Source organism: Eleutherodactylus coqui, chromosome 2, assembly GCF_035609145.1.
Source record: "Eleutherodactylus coqui strain aEleCoq1 chromosome 2, aEleCoq1.hap1, whole genome shotgun sequence".
In the NCBI taxonomy this organism is placed as follows: Eukaryota; Metazoa; Chordata; class Amphibia; order Anura; family Eleutherodactylidae; genus Eleutherodactylus; species Eleutherodactylus coqui.
This window is the reverse complement of record NC_089838.1, coordinates 341,874,493-341,890,633: the sequence shown is the minus strand read 5'-3', so window position 1 is coordinate 341,890,633 and position 16,141 is coordinate 341,874,493. Positions and strand designations below refer to the sequence as shown.

At 43.9% G+C, this 16,141-nt stretch overlaps 1 protein-coding gene and 1 long non-coding RNA gene across 3 annotated transcripts in view; one reads left to right on the top strand and one right to left on the bottom strand.

Moving 5' to 3' along the window:
* INCA1 (inhibitor of CDK, cyclin A1 interacting protein 1) overlaps nucleotides 1-11,493 on the top strand; it is a 38,177-nt gene extending 26,684 nt beyond the window's left edge. For both annotated transcript variants that reach the window (XM_066593907.1, XM_066593908.1), the window contains exons 6-7: nucleotides 7,369-7,555; nucleotides 11,328-11,493. In XM_066593907.1, coding sequence (XP_066450004.1) covers nucleotides 7,369-7,555; nucleotides 11,328-11,423 — 283 coding nt within the window. In that variant the 3' untranslated portion in view covers nucleotides 11,424-11,493. The remainder of the gene's footprint in view (nucleotides 1-7,368; nucleotides 7,556-11,327) is intronic.
* Nucleotides 1-16,141, bottom strand: part of LOC136613075 (uncharacterized) — a 56,044-nt gene that overhangs the window by 9,647 nt on the left and 30,256 nt on the right. The window lies entirely within an intron of this gene.

Sequence of the window (16,141 nt, the reverse complement as noted above, 5' to 3'; positions counted from 1 at the left end):
TTAGCATAAAAAAGTAAAATGGCACATATTTGGTATTGACGCGTCTGTAACGACGTGTACAAAAAGGTGAACGTGCTTTTTATTCTGCACAGCAAAAAGCGTAAAAAAATGCAATAAAAACACAGGCAAAATGCTAATTTTTAGCATTTTGCCTCCCAAAAAATGCAATAAAAGTGATCAAAAAAGTCGTATATTATCCAAAATGGTACAAATAAAAACTACAGCTTGTCTCGCAAATAATAAGCCCTCACAGAGGGCTACGCACATAGAAAAATAAAGTTACAGGACTTTGAATGCAGTGATAGAGAAAAAAAAAGATTTCTAAAAAAGGGGTTTTTATTGCAAAAAAGTGTAAAAACCTAAAACAAATATAAGAATCGTTGTAACCGTACCGACCCGCAGAATAAATGGATTGTGTCATTTATGCTGCATAATTAACGCTGTAAAAAAAATCTATGGCAGAATCGATGCGCTTTCTCTCCCTGCTATCATTAAAAAAAAAATTACGATACAGTCAAATGTACCCAAAAGTGGCAACGATAAAAACTACAGCCCGCCATGCAAAAAACAAGCCCTTATACGGCTACGTCCACGGAAAAATAAAAAAGTTATGGCTTTTGAAAAATGGAGATGAAAATCCGCCAAAAATTGTTGCGTCCTTAAAGGGGTTGTCCCGCGGCAGCAAGTGGGTCTATACACTTCTGTATGGCCATATTAATGCACTTTGTAATGTATATCGTGCATTAAATATGAGCCATACAGAAGTTATTCACTTACCCCCTCCGGTGCTGGCGTCCCCGTCTCCATGGATCCGTCTAATTTCGCTGGCTTCTTGCTTTTTTAGGCGCGCTTGCGCTGTGCGGTCTTCTGCCTGGTGAATGGGGCCGCTCGTGCCGGAGAGCTGGTCACCGCGTCGTCATCGTAGCTCCGCCCCGTCACGTGTGCCGATTCCAGCCAATCAGGAGGCTGGAATCGGCAATGGAACGCACAGAGCCCATGGTGCACCATGGGAGAAGACCCGCGGTGCACCATGGGAGAAAACAGCAGTGCATCCCTGGGAAAGGACCGGCGGCCATCTTAGGCAGAAGATTTTTAAAACTTCACATTTCAGCACATCGGTGAGTAGCAAGCGGCTTAAAAACCGCTTTAAATTGCTATTTTATGCCAGGGGGGTGACAGGGGGAATGGGGTAAAGTAAAATTTTGATGTTTGCCGCGAGACAACCCCTTTAAGCCCAAAATAGGCCGTGTCATTAAGGGGTTAATGACACCTCCTGTTTTGGCTATAAGGACACAATGATTTTTCAGGGATTTTCATCGCCACTTTTCAAAAGCCAAGCCTTTTTTTTATTCTTCCCCCAACATGACCTGATGAGGGCTTGCTTTTTGCCTGACAAGCTGCAGTTGTTATTGGTACCATTTTTGGGTACACACAACGTATACATTTTATACATTTTTTTGGAGGGCAGGGAGAAAAAACACCTCAAATCTTTCATAGTTTATTTTTCTTACATGATACATTTTTTATGTGGGTTGGTATAATTACGATAATGCCAAAATTGTATATATTTTTTTTAGGTTTTTCCACTGTTGCACAATAAGAACTTTTTTTTGGGGGGGGGAAGGGGAGATATTTTTTGTATTGCATCACACTTTATTTTTTCATGGACAGAACTCTGTGAGGACTGTTTTTCTCGTGGCAAGTTGCAGTTTTTGTTGGTAGCATTTTGGGGTACATGTCACTTTTTAAATCATTTTTGTTGTGTTTTTGTGGGAGGTTAAATTAATTGGAAAAAAAAAAACATTTGAGCTGCATATTTTTATAGCATTTGCTGTGCAGGATAAAAAGTAGATTCACTTTATAGTATGGGTCATTACGGATGCGACAATACCAAATGTGTTTTTTTTAATTTTTTTACAGGGAAAATGCACCAATTTTTTCTTTTTTTTTTTTACCCTTCTTATTTAATTTTTACATTTTTTATGTTCCTGTAGGAGACTAGAACCTGCAATGATTGCACTGATAATACACTGCAATACTTCTTATCACTAATCATAGCAATCACAGGCCATGGCAGGCCTAAATGCCATTGTCTGTCATCCAGTTGCCATGGCAACCATCAGCCCTCTGCACTTACATAGTAGAGGAACCTCTGTAAACCTTTTACATGCGGCAATCAACATTGTCCAGGACTTAACTACTGTCTTTAGAATAGGTCATCAATAGTTGATCAGTGGGGGTCTTCAACTTGGGATACCCACCAATCAACTAATATTGGGCCTACTGTCATAGTAGACTGAGCTGGAAGCAGACAGCTATGTCCATAGTGCGGCATCTCCGCGTTGGTATAGTAGGTGCAGCTTTCATTGAATTCAATGTAATACCAATCCAGGCCACTGCACTATGGACAGAACCATCTGCTTCTAGCTGTGTCTGCAATGACAGCAGGCCTGAAAAACAGCTGGCCAGCGGGGATGCTAAGTGGCAGACTCTCACAATCAACTGTTGATGACCTATCCTGAAGACCAGTCATCAATAGTAAAGTCCTAGACGACCCCTTTAATGTTGCTCAGGGGCGTAACTAGAGAAAGCTCATCAAAAAATATCAAAAAACCCTGAAAGGCGCTAATAACGAACCATAACAGCAAACCGCTAGCTACAGGGTAAGTGATAAATGTATGATGGTGGGTAAAAAGGGAGGTACAATCCAAGGTCTATGGGGAGAAGGGATCCGCTCTACCGTGTGCCATAGTTTTACAGAGGATGGAACCAACATATCAGGACGGGAAAGGGCCAAATCTATTTAGGGCCAAGGGCACTGTGAGAAGGGAACTAATGTATGAGGGGTCAGGGGCTCCAGTAGGAGGGAGCACAATCTAATAAGGGTTCTAGGGGTTGAAGGTCAGAAATATCCTTTATATATTAAGACATATGTATATAGATACTGCATTCCATTTCTTGTACCATTTCTTACAACAGTTCCACCCTTGCCTTCTTCCTTCTGGCCTGAACTGCCCCAAATTTCGCCTGCGGATTTGCTTTGAACAACCCCTCCCTGCTGTCCAGATGGGAGGGGGAGGAACCAGCTTTGCAAGCAGGAGGTGATGACAGGCTGCAGAGGTCAAATCCTTTTTTTTCTTCCTTTTTTCCCTGAGTCTATGGTTGCAGTAGCAGCTGTACGGCCTGTTTCCTCTGAATGGAGGCAGGTGACTGGAAGTGATTTCTGATGTGCTCCACCTCCGTTCACTGAGTAATCATCGCTCCTATGTGAAAGCACAGGAGCGATAATTGCTGGGACAGCTTTCAGGCGCTCATAGGAATTTTGTCATCAGATTCAAGCTGTCTGAACCACGGGCAGCATGAATCCAATACGGAGATGTCCATTACCCCCAGGAGTGTTCTGAGACTCTGCAGCGTTTCAGAATCAATGCACGTTGAAGTTTAATTGTGAGCTGAGATCCAAGTCATGGGGGTGGATCGCTGCAGGCGGGGAGAGACAAAGCGGCCCACCCCCATGACTTGGAGTTCAGCTCAGTTAAACTTCAAGGTGCGTTTATTCAGAAACGCTGTAGCATTTCAGAATTAAACACATATGTAAGTGCTTATGCAGCATGAACTTGATAGAATCACTTTAAGTTGTGGACAGTCATCTGTCGACAGTACACAGGATTAAAAATCCTGTAATCAAGTTTTTAACTGCTTCTGCCTTCTCCGTTCTAGAATACATAGCACTCAAGGAGCGCTATGTACTAAAGAAAGAAACCACCGGGAGCCACCTGGCACAGCAGAACTGCAGGGTCCTAGCAGACCCAGATCAGCTCTATTAGTGACTATTGTCACTACAGGGGGATGTTTTTCCCTGTAACTGGCACTCCTATGGATGCTGCTCATATAGATGCCCCAGCTACAGTGTAAAAGTGTGAAATAAAAAAAAAAAGACAATGAGACCGATCCCCAGAAGTTTTATATGATGCCATGTGGGACATAGCTGTAAAAATAAGTAGTTACAAAAATAATTTAAAAAAAATGACAGAATAAAATAAAAATATATACATAAAAAAGAAAATGACCCAATGCTCACGCCAACCAAAACCATCATCCAATCGTGCCCTGTAAGCCAAAACGATAGAAATTATATATCAAGACGTCTGAAACAAAATCAGGAACCCCTAACTGTCCTCTATTTTAGCGTAAATATACAAATTTTAAAAATAAACAACTATAAAATAAAAAAATAATAATTTGTTTAGCTTTTTACTCCCAATAAAACTAAAAAACAGTCAGTGAAAAAGAGATTAAAAAAAGCCCTATATGTCACAGAAAAAAAATGCATCAAAAATAATTTTGGTTGCTGAAGAAAAAGAATTAGTAAGTAAAACCATCTCATGGATAAAATCCCTAAAAAGTGTCTGGTCCTTCCTGGTCCTTAAGGGTTTTAAAGGAGTTGTCCATTTTGAAAATAACTTTTAAACTTTAAAGCTACATCACTTAAAACAACAAAACCAAAAAAAAGTACATCCCCAGCCTCTGCAACCCAGCACTGCAGCCCCATGATTAACCCAGTGTCTATTGATAATAGAAGTCAGGTGATCGCTGACTGCCAATCAGAAGCTGCAGTGTCACCATTCGGAACTCCTGGCATCATGGCACCCAGGATGTGTGCGCTGATGATAAAAGAACTGAGCGTTTTCAGTGGATATGTTACATAGTGTTTTGTGGATCCACTGTGTTGTCCTACCGAGTGAAACCACCCGGCAGGATTAACAGCTGACACCGAGGTGAAGACTGAGCAAATGTGGGGACTCGGCACACAGGACCAGAATAGGCCTTACCCTGAACTCGGATGGTCTAGATATTCTTCTCCTGGAGATACTCCTGAAGGTGGAGGGATCCAGGCCACATTTCCTCACCCTGACTCCTAGACCTCCCTACCTACCTGGTGCAGATGGGAATCCAGAATCAGCTGCACCAAGCCGCACAGATATGCAGTAGTGAACATAAGTTGGAACCCAGGGGAAAATCCTGTGCAGAGACTACGGATATAGGGAACAGAAAGACAAACAAGAACCCAGCAGCATCAAAAGGACACGGAATGAACTAGTAAAGAATACACAAGAACTGAGAATAGACGGGATGGCTGCACCAGCAGCTTGCATGCAGTCAAAAAGGAATTCAACAGCAACAGCAAGCATTGTGGGAGAGGTCTGGTGGGTTTAAATAGGAAGCTGATTGCAAATCCCCACAGGCTGGGTGGAGGAGCCAGACACAGTAACTCTGTGAATGCTGGAATAAACAGAAGCAGACTCAGGAGACAGGACGACGCCTCGGTCTGCTGGACCTAACAGGACACTCATTGATTGGGTGAGGCTGTCATGAAAAATGGACAATTTCTGCTGTACAACAGGAGAGTGAAGGGAGTAAAAGTCGGATGAGCTGCTGACCAGCAAGCTAAAGGGGACAGAGCTGACAAAAAGAGACAGAAAATGGAAGGAAGAGGGGGGCCCAGCTGAGCACAAGGCTGAAATGAGTGTTTGTACAATGGTTCCTGTAGCCACTGAAGGGGAATCCAAAGGGCAGTGATCAACCAACACTGATGGGGAACCTGACAGTGCAGCGAAGTGCTTTTAACCCTGGACAACACTGGAGAATTGCATGTGTTGAACTGTAAGTTAGGCTGGCCTCTGTAAAACCACTAGGTGTGCTCACCAATAGGGACAGGGACTGAATGCTCAGTAGGCCTGCTACTGTAGTGACCTGAAAAGTGTGGCATTACAGAATAAAAGTACTTTACCTGCAAGTCAAGGGCAATTGTCTTCACTACCAGCTCATTTAGCAAAGGGTAGTTATGCTGGATTTCATTTAATAAGAAAATTGAGTCAGGATAGGGAACTAAATAGTTAATGTAATTTAGTAATTTCACTGTAATGCAGTTGCTGAAGGACCTGGCATGATGTCATAGAGCACATGACCTAAGTCACATGATTGGTGGAGGGGCAGAGCTAATAGCAGCCAAGCTGACATGAGTTCCCTGAGAAGAAAGGGGGTTGAGTTGTTTCCGGTGCCTCCTGACATCTGTGTCACAGTTAGAAAATATAACAGTGTGAGAAGGTGGAAATGAGTTCCATCAATGGAGAGACAGTGAGGGTAAAGTAGGGGGTAGGATGGTGGGATGCTGGCAGCCAGGAGAAGTTCTGTCACAGGCTTCCCCTCTTCTCTGTCCTGTAACAAGAGAAGTTTGCTGACAACTTTAGAAAACCTGTATGCAGCAAATCAATCATCCACTACACTGAGAGAAGCCTGCTGTTCTCTTCAAAAACTGACATCATTTCAAGCCATGCTGTTGTGCCTTCCAGCTCTACTTTCAGCACAAAGCCAATGTAGCCACAGTATTGCCGGCTGCAGAGATCTTTCAGACAGTCACTGCGTGAGTACTGGAGAATGTTTGCTCATGTTTCAGGCAGCAAATAACTGTTAGCTGGGATGATAGGGGTTTTATTTTGTCAGTCATCGTCAGTCTCTCTCTATAGCTTCCCCCTATCTCAGGTGTTGCCTCCCCAGATTTTGTTGATCCGTGTATCAAGTGTTAAACTGTGTATATGTAAGTTTTACTGTTTTAATATTCCTGCAGACTGCCACGTTCCAAAAGTAAATGGTGTACTTGTAGTTTACTTACATACATGTGCTAGTCTTATTTCGCTACTCGGAGCTTTTAAACCAGGTACTGGCATCATGTTCACCTAATTCCATTAGTCGTCCATAACCTGTTGTTCACCTTCATCTGTGCGTAAGATTACATAAAGCATGCTGCACTCAGAGAGTGCAGGCCGCTACCCGCTTGTTGCATGTTGCACTGCCACATATGTTGATTTCAGCAAGGAGTGTTAACCTTTAGAAGGGACACTGTGTATTATTTGCTGTGGTCTGTATTTGCATAGCGAACTGTTATGGACATTGTACATCAGATAATGCTGATTATTACAGATTGTTCCCAAAGATGGTCCCTGTGTCTGTAGGTGGTTCCTATGTCTAATCAATTAATCTCTTTAAGTGAAAAAACCCTTTAATGAAGCCACCATTAGGGGGATAGAGAAACAAGGGGGTATAGCAAAATAAAAGCACACAGGATACAAATTAGAATAATGTTCTTACCAGCACACTACTATGGGCACAAAAAATACAGAACAGCCACGTACAACTGCTGGTACACAGTCACAATACTAAGCAGTCACAATGTGATGAAACACAAAACATTAATACAAGGATTACACAAAAACTTTTAAAAATAACCCAAACCTACAGACATTGACGGGTAGAGCACCTGTCACTGGCACACAGCACACGGGATACTATGTGCTTTCTCTCTTACAGATTGAAGACTATGAAGTGGGGAGGATACAACATCTGTGAAGCAGGGAACAAAGTGGAAATAGAAAGCATGGGGAGCGGAGTTGACGAAGAACAGGACAATTTCCTCAGTTTCCGGGATGATGAAGTTGGGTGCAGTGAGCATGACATGCCCGTCTTCAATTTTTCACCACCTCGCAGCCCGGTTGAAGTAAGTTTTTAGTGTATGGTTTTTTGAATAATCATGAGCTACTCAGATACCAGATAGCAATGACTCATTGAGTTGTTAGTGTGATAAAATGATACCGGTAGATTGACACTTATCTTTATGTGACAATCTGCCACCTTTCTGGTCCATGAAAACTGGAGTGCATTTAGGCAGATGTTTAAGTGTATGTCCTGCAAAGCAGAGCCCACCCATATTCATTCCACAGCCTTTCACACCTGTACCAGAGGGGCCTTTAACCCTTTCCAATCCACTGTCTGACGTCTAAAGACATTCTGATTAAAGGCTGTACAGCTCCGATGTCGGATGATGTCCGGCAGGGTATTCTTACTGTAGATTACTGGCCGCTCTGTTGTCGGGGGCCTCTCCAGCATGTCCAATACAGCAGTACTGGCTCTAGCCAGTAGATGGTGCCGTTGTATAATGGCAGAAAGAGGAAACCCTCTAGGAAACCCTGAATCCAGAATTAGATTGCAAAGGGTTACTCCCATTTGCTCCTTTTGGGACCTGCAAGGAAACCCTTTGTTGTAGTGATAACAAAATTAGCCATTTGCAAGAGATTCCATTGTCTCTCTAATACACATTCTCTAGACTAGCTGACAGGTTTCCCTCCACTATGATGGAACAAAGAAAAAAAAAATACCAGGGATTATGGGTCATTCCAAGGTTCCAGCTCAATAGCAATTATATTTTCGAAAACGAGAATGTACCATGGATGCAGTGCTTTCACTCACATCGCAGCGCGACCTCCCGGAACCCACAGAATCACATATCTGTGAAGCAAATCTGTCACATATCATGTTTGGTATCCAGTTGTAGATAAATTCATGATATGAAACATAGTGTCCATAACTTCCCTATTGGAGGGCCTCCAAGGGAAATAGGGCAAAAATATTAAATTGGATCGCCATCCAGATCTGCACATCTACTTAGAGTGATGTTGTGTGGAGGATTGTGGAGGTGGCACTCTCAACTAAAACTAAAGGGCAATCTTCCCCCCATTGTCAGACCCAGGAGTTGCATCTGAATTCAGGACTGTCCAGCCTTCTACGTGCCCCTCAGCCAGGACTATGTGAAACAACCTAATAGACTGATATTTTCTATTATTTTATCCCTTTTTATTTTCATACTGCTTTTTGTGTATTTGTAGCTCCTCCCCCTCCTGTAAATATCTTTTTTAAATTTTTACCTAAGCACTGCTAACACTTTTTAGAATAAAGCTTTAAACTTTATTTGCATCCTTGAACGCCTTAAGTGATCCATAACCCCAAGGGGTTGCACAAGTGCAGGATCCTGGCAGCTGGAAATAAGTTGACCCTGCGATCTGCCCCTGGGTGCCATACGTTACAGGTTGGCGACTGTTGGCCCCGTAAACCCGTCATCTGTGACAGTCAGACCATAAAATACCAAGAGAGAATTCATCAGTAAGTCAATTAGTGAATTGATGAGCTAAGGCTTCAGCTCCTAGATTAACGCAATAAACAGCATTTGGGGTGGGGAGGTTAAATAGCAGTATGAATCTGGGTGGAGTGATTGGAGAACAGGAAAGATTGGACTGTTTATGAGAATTGACAGGAAAGGGTGGAGTGGTTGCTTATATAAGGTTCCTTCAAGTTCTTAGGTCTCCTAATTATTTTTCTCTGGAGTAGGAGCAGATAGAAACATGGGTCACATTTTAGAGGATGCAGTTATTTTTCATGGATAAGTGAGACAGATGGCGATATCGTCCAGTGGATAGAATCCACGTGACAGCGGTGGGAGGTAGAAGTGTTTTCAGTACCTAAAATGGCAACGTTCATGTTCCAGAAACAATGCCCAATACTTTTTCTTCACTTGCGTGGAATGACACCCATTGACATTCATCAGTTGAGTGAGACATGTGATGAAGGTATCATGCACGTGCAAAATGTCTTCAGGTGTGACAGTTTAAAGATGTACGAACGTTGTGTGTTAACAAAACAGGATCCTCGGCCACACGCCAGCAGGTCCAACAACATGGTGGAACAAGTACTTATGGAGAAGTGCCGAAGGACTGTGGAAAAGAGTGCCTGCAAACTCAGCATTGTTACGTTCATGTGGTCAAGTGGGTACCGGGCCTACACAAACATGACCCAGATTGATAGGGAACACCAAGTGAACTACCACAGATTAACACCTCACCCTATCTTCTACTAGGGTAAGTGACACAGACCTACCTGAGCGGGGACATCGACCCAATAAGGGTGCGGCCTAGCGGTTTTCGGAACTGGGCCCTTGCTGCCCCTAGGAACCCACGCACCCAGATTAGGAGGCATACACATGCCATCACTGACAGGGACAACTGGACAGGATAAGATGACATTTATAGCCATGATCACACCATACAGCAGCCAATACACAAACACTAGTAGCAGATGTTAATGCTATAAATTCCAGGTATTAGTTGACATTTTGGCTAAAATACGGAAGCTAGTGGCCACGTCACGGCTCCTGGCTATATCGCTAGTCCCTACACTAACCAGGAGTCCAGCGACATAACCAAACAAAATCACAAGACACAAACCTTTCTTGCAGCCAACATACATAGAACCTGCTGACACCACACACAGAGAGAGAATGAGAACAGAGAAAGCTGACCACCCCCACACATGGGAAGACAGCTGACCACCCCCACACATGGGAAGACAGCTGACCACACCCACATCTGGGAAGACAACTGACCACAACCACATCTGGGAAGACAGCTGACCACACCCACATCTGGGAAGACAACTGACCACAACCACATCTGGGAAGACAGATGACCACACTCACACCTGGGAAGACAGATGACCATACCCACATCTGGGAAGACAGATGACCATACCCACATCTGGGAAGACAGCTGACCACACATGGGAAGACAGCTGATCACACCCAGACCTGGGAAGACAGCTGACCACATCTGGGAAGACAGCTGACTACACCCACACCTGGGAAGACAGCTGACCACCCCCACACATGAGAAGACAGTTGACCACACCCACACCTGGGAAGACAGCTGACCACATCTGGGAAGACAACAGACTACACCCACACCTGGGAAGACAGTGGACCATACTCACACCTGGGAAGACAACTTTTATGTGTACTGACCTGGAGTGATTGGCTGACTGGAGACACACCCAGCCAGCACAATCCCTACAACCTGAGCAGGAGAACTCCAGAGCACCTGTAGAACCACAGATTTCAGGAGACAGACGTGACAGGCATTTCTGTAGGATCTGTGCACACTATCCTGCAGACGTGCAAAGCTCCCTCCAGAAGGGTGCTGTGAATGTTGACCGATGATCACGAGGCTGCATGCGAGGCAGTGTTTCAGGTGATCTTGATATGTGCCGATTGCATAAATGGTGCCTTCATCCTGTCAATTGTCACAACAGATGAGGCATGGATGCCGTCTTTCAGAAGGACGATCTCCGTGGTCGCACGTTTTACAGTCGTGTCACTCTTTTCCAACAGGCAAAACAGACCCCTCAAGAATCGTTTGCTGTAACCATGCAATCATGGCGTTGGTGTTGTGAAAGCTATGTATGTCACGAGGGAGATTACGTTGAGAAGTGACAATACTTTCAGCTTTCTGGGGGAAGTAGTTTTTTAGAAAACAATGAGGAGACCTCAGAACTTGGATGCACCCACAGGAGAGGATGGCGGGACAGGAGACTGGAATGTGTTTTGACCCTTGTACAGTTTATGATACCGTGTAACACATCAGTAATGCTGGCCTTTTGTCACGCAGGTAGTGTTCCCGTGGATGAGCCCCCAGGAGACTGTCACCCCATGTTTCCTGGACAGGAGCCTTGATGGATGGGGGTCAGCCGGGGGTTTTCTGTGAGCGGCAGATGTTATATTGTTCTTACTGTTTTATTTATCAGCTTTTAATGTCATTAGAGTTAATAAAAGACGTTGTGCCAAGAACCATTGTGTCTGTCCATAGCAAACACTGCCACCACAACCGCTTCTGCCTCAGAGGTCATTACTCTTATGGCTGTAGTGTTCATTAGAATTGCTGCACCCACTGAGGAAATTTAGTCATTACACCCCTTGATAGGAACGTCTAAGGTCCTATTTACATATTCGGATTCCCGCGATGCAGCAAGAGTCTGAACGGTTATCGTTCAGTGTAAATGCACCAACTGAACGAGTGAGATGCATGCAGAAAGCGATGAATCGGCCCGTGTAAACAGAACGACTGTTTAGGGACCACTTACACAGGACGATTATCGCACAAAATTCATTCAAATGACCGAAAACACACGATAATCGTTACGTCAAAAAGCACAGCCATCATTTACTGTTCGTTCACTTTTCGTCTGTCGCTTTCTTTCAACCAGCATAAAACTGGTCGCTGGTTTGCTAACTTCTTGCCGCATCTACACACTCCTCGCTCAGCACTTCACATAGAATGTGGAGAAGTGAGCGATTCTCAGCAGTGATCTGCCTGTCTAAATGTTCTGCGTGTTCAAGATCATTTAGCCATCAGTTGTCCTGTGTAAACGAGGAATTACTGTGAAGAGGGCCGGGTGGGCTGAAACGATCCCCAGCCACTCTGCCTCCATTCAATAGCGATAATTGTTCTTGTGTAAAAGCACCTCTAGCCTTGTATACCTGTAACGACTCATCAAAGATGTAGATTCTCTAAACCACAATATATTTGGTGCTGGCAAACTGGGTCAAGTCCAAGGAATCTTCCCGTTCTTCACCCTTTTCCCTCTCAAGGAGGTATGAACTTTCCTGTCAGTATTCCTAGGTCATGGTCTCCAGAATAGTTAAAGGGGTTGTCTCGCGCCGAAACTGTTTTTTTTTTTTTTCAATAGGCCCCCCGTTCGGCGCGAGACAAACCCAAGGGATGGGTTAAAAAAAAAAAATATATATATATATATTACTTACCCGAATCCCCGCTCTGCGACGACTTCTTTCTTCCTTCTCCAAGATGGCCGCCGGGATCTTCACCCACGATGCACCGCGGGTCTTCTCCCATGGTGCACCGTGGGCTCTGTGCGGTCCATAGCTGATTCCAGCCTCCTGATTGGCTGGAATCGGCACACGTAACGGGGCGGAGCTACGATGACGACGCGGGACCAGCTCTCCGGCACGAGCGGCCCCATTCACCAGGCAGAAGACCGGACTGCGCAAGCGCGTCTAAAAACGCCAGAAGACAGCGAATTTAGATGGATCCATGGCGACGGGGACGCTATCAACGGAGCAGGTAAGTGAATAACTTCTGTATGGCTCATAATTAATGCACGATGTATATTACAAAGTGCATTAATATGGCCATACAGAAGTGTATAACCCCACTTGCTGCCGCGAGACAACCCCTTTAACAATTGCTGGTGGTAACACTGACACAACAGTAGGTGTTATATAGAGACTGGTAGGCCATCAGCCATTTTGGTAGTGAGTGTCAGGCATTAGTCCTATATTCAGCATCCATTTTTGTATCTGCTGTATAATCCCATTCAGGCCTGTGGCCTTTTGAATACTCACATCAAGAAAGGCAACTGGTCTCCCCTTACCCTGAACCAGAGCTGTAAATAATCCCCTTCCTTTCCTCTTCCCCACCTGTCCTTGTGGTTTAGAATTAGCATGAGGCCACCATTTGTGTGACCATTTACTTGTTAATGAAGTCTAAGGAAAATCATTCACCTAAGAGCTGGGTTTTTCTTTTATTCGTGGGTTCTCACAGATGCTATGGCTCAAAGATTCAAATTAGGGAAAAATCTTTTAATAAGGATTATTGGTTGTGTTAAGGTCCTAGCCCACTATGAATTATATTTTCAGAACCTGGCGGCCCAGCTGAATAAAACACTAAACTCATTGATGTGAGGGCCCCATAACACCCCCAAATGGCATATCTGCATACCTGGTTATAATTTAGGTTTCACATTTGGTATCGCTGAATAGATAAAATCATGACTGGAAATATGCTAGGCATATATTTCCGATCGTAGGATCTCCTGCTGAGATATGACTGAAATGGGGAATTATATTTTTTCACAGGTATGTACCTGTTTACCCCACCCTTCTCTGAATAACCTCAGTGAGGGCGAGGGAGGTGTGTTCTGGGGAAACATTAAAAACTGGGGGCTCAGAGAGATATACCACAGTGCAAGGACTTTTCTGTTTTTTTTTCTCCAGTGACTTTGCATAATCAGAACCTTGGGCTGACCATCCCAAATCTGGTATCTTTATTTTGTTTTCTCTTTATTTTAAGTAATGTCTGTTGTGCATGCCTGTAAACCTTACTTCCACTGTAACATCTTTTTCTGTATATTTTTGTATATATACATATTTAGCACTGCTAGACTTTTTTAGAATAGATCAGCAATTTATTAGTCAAACCTTGTCTGTTTTAAAATGAACCATAACACCGAAGATTATGTTAATAATTCATAAGCGACTTGTAATATTGAAACATGTCTGGTAAATTAATCCCGCCATTCTCCCTCGTCTGAACCAACAGATGATAAGCTATACAGGTTCTCTTATGTTTCCAAATGAATCTCGAGAAGAGCAATTTAATGTTGCTGAAAAATGAGCGGGGTAAATGTATCGGAAGCATTTGTAGTTTATGGAGTATCTTTGGAACAATGTATGTTTGAAGAAGGCTTTTGTGTCCAAACCAAGAAATAACCGTTATGTTGTATGCATTTAATAGGGAAGCAATTTCCTTTAGTATAGGAGCAACATTTTTGTCATATAGGTTATGTAGGTTTCTTGTGATCTGTATTCCAAGATATTCAATGTGAGAGTCTGTCCAATGATATTGTGATTTAGATTTAAGATTATTTGCAATGTCTAAGGGAAGAGTAATATTGAGTATTGTAGATTTGAAAAAGTTTACCTTAAAGTTTGACAATGTGCAATATAATTTTAGAATGTTATCAAGCTTTCCAAGACTGTTCTGGATTAGATAAAATGAAAAGGATGTCATCTGTGAAAGCTACAGTTTTCGCTTCAAAATATTTTATTGAAACTTTGTGATAAAACATAGCATGTTGTTTTAATGAGTTCCCCACGCAGGGGGCATGTTAAGATCAATATTATTACAAAAAAAGGGAAAAAAATACCAAAAAGAAATAGAAAAGAAAAAGGATGAATGAATAACTAAGGTTCAACATGATTTGATGAGCTCTATGATGTTAGCCGTCAGACTCCGAATCTTCCTCTTCTCCTCCCCTCTCCCCCATCCTCCTACATGAGGCATGTGTTGTGTGAGGTCCTTGTCGTCCCACCCCTCTCTCACCTTTGCGTTTTCCGACGATCCCCCCTAACCCCCAGCCCCTCCAACGCTGTTGCTTCGTCATATACTCTATTCCGCTTTCCGCCCTCCACCTCCAGGGCGTCACGGGAAGCCAATCATCAATCCCGGTCCGTCGTCTTACGAGCTAAGAGGCCTGGATATGCCCGGTATGTCTAGATGATCAACCCAAGGTTTCCATGTCTTGAAGAACAGTTCCATACTGTCTCCCCTCATGGCCGACAATTTTTCATATAGCATCATTCTCGATACTCTTGCTATGATAGGCTCCAAAAGAGAGAGTGGGTGACAGCCACTGAGAAGCAATATAAATTTTAGTCGCCATACCAATATGCTGAGAAAGCTTATGTTGCTGGTTGTTGTAACTCAAGGGCTTGTCGGCCAGGAGGAAAGCAGATGGGGATAGGGGGAATGTTCTGCCCAGGACTCAAAAAATAATTCTGGTCACCCGTCTCCAAAGCATCCTAACTAGAGATGAGCGAGCACCCATATGCTCGGGTCCTCGTTATTCGAGTCGAAAATTCGAGAGCTCTACTCGAGTAACGAACCCCACTGACTACAATGGGAGACTCGAGCATTTTTGTATGTGGGACGTCGAGTGCTGAGCCTTTTTTTTCTCTCGACAAAAAATTTGCCATTGACACACGCTGCGTCGCGGCAGTGAGGGGCCAAAACAGGGGCGGTGTCGAACACGGCTTGATGCTCGTTCGAGTAACGAGCACCATCGAGTACGCTAATACTCGAACGAGCATCAAGCTCGGCAGAGTATGTTCGCTCAACTCTGGTCCTAACCAACGGGCAAGTCCACCATGTGTGGGCCATTGAGCCCAGGCTGTCACAGGCCCTGAAACAATTCGGAGATGTGGATGGGGAGTATTTGTGGATCGTGGAAGGAACCAGGTATGACCTATATAGGATCTTTAGCGAGGATTCAATACGAGCTACTTGATGGCTACCTTTTGAAATGAAAGTACAGCAGTGCTGCCATCGGGGTAGAGAGAGGGAAATGCTGAGGTCTGATTCCCAGCGAAGCATAAAGGGGAGATTGGTTTCTCGTAGGGGTTTGTTCATGATGGCATATAGTGAAGATATCATGCCTGGTTGAAGTGGAGACCAAATGCAGGAACTTTCAAAGGCTGTGGGAGTGACAGAAGGGCTGGTAGGTCCTTGCAGGGAGTAAAGGAAACTATAGATTTGTCTCATTTCTAGCGATAAGCGATCCGGGATTGAGTATTTGTCGGTCAGCTGTTGTGGGGTAAGGAGTTTGCCATGCGGCATAAAACGATAGA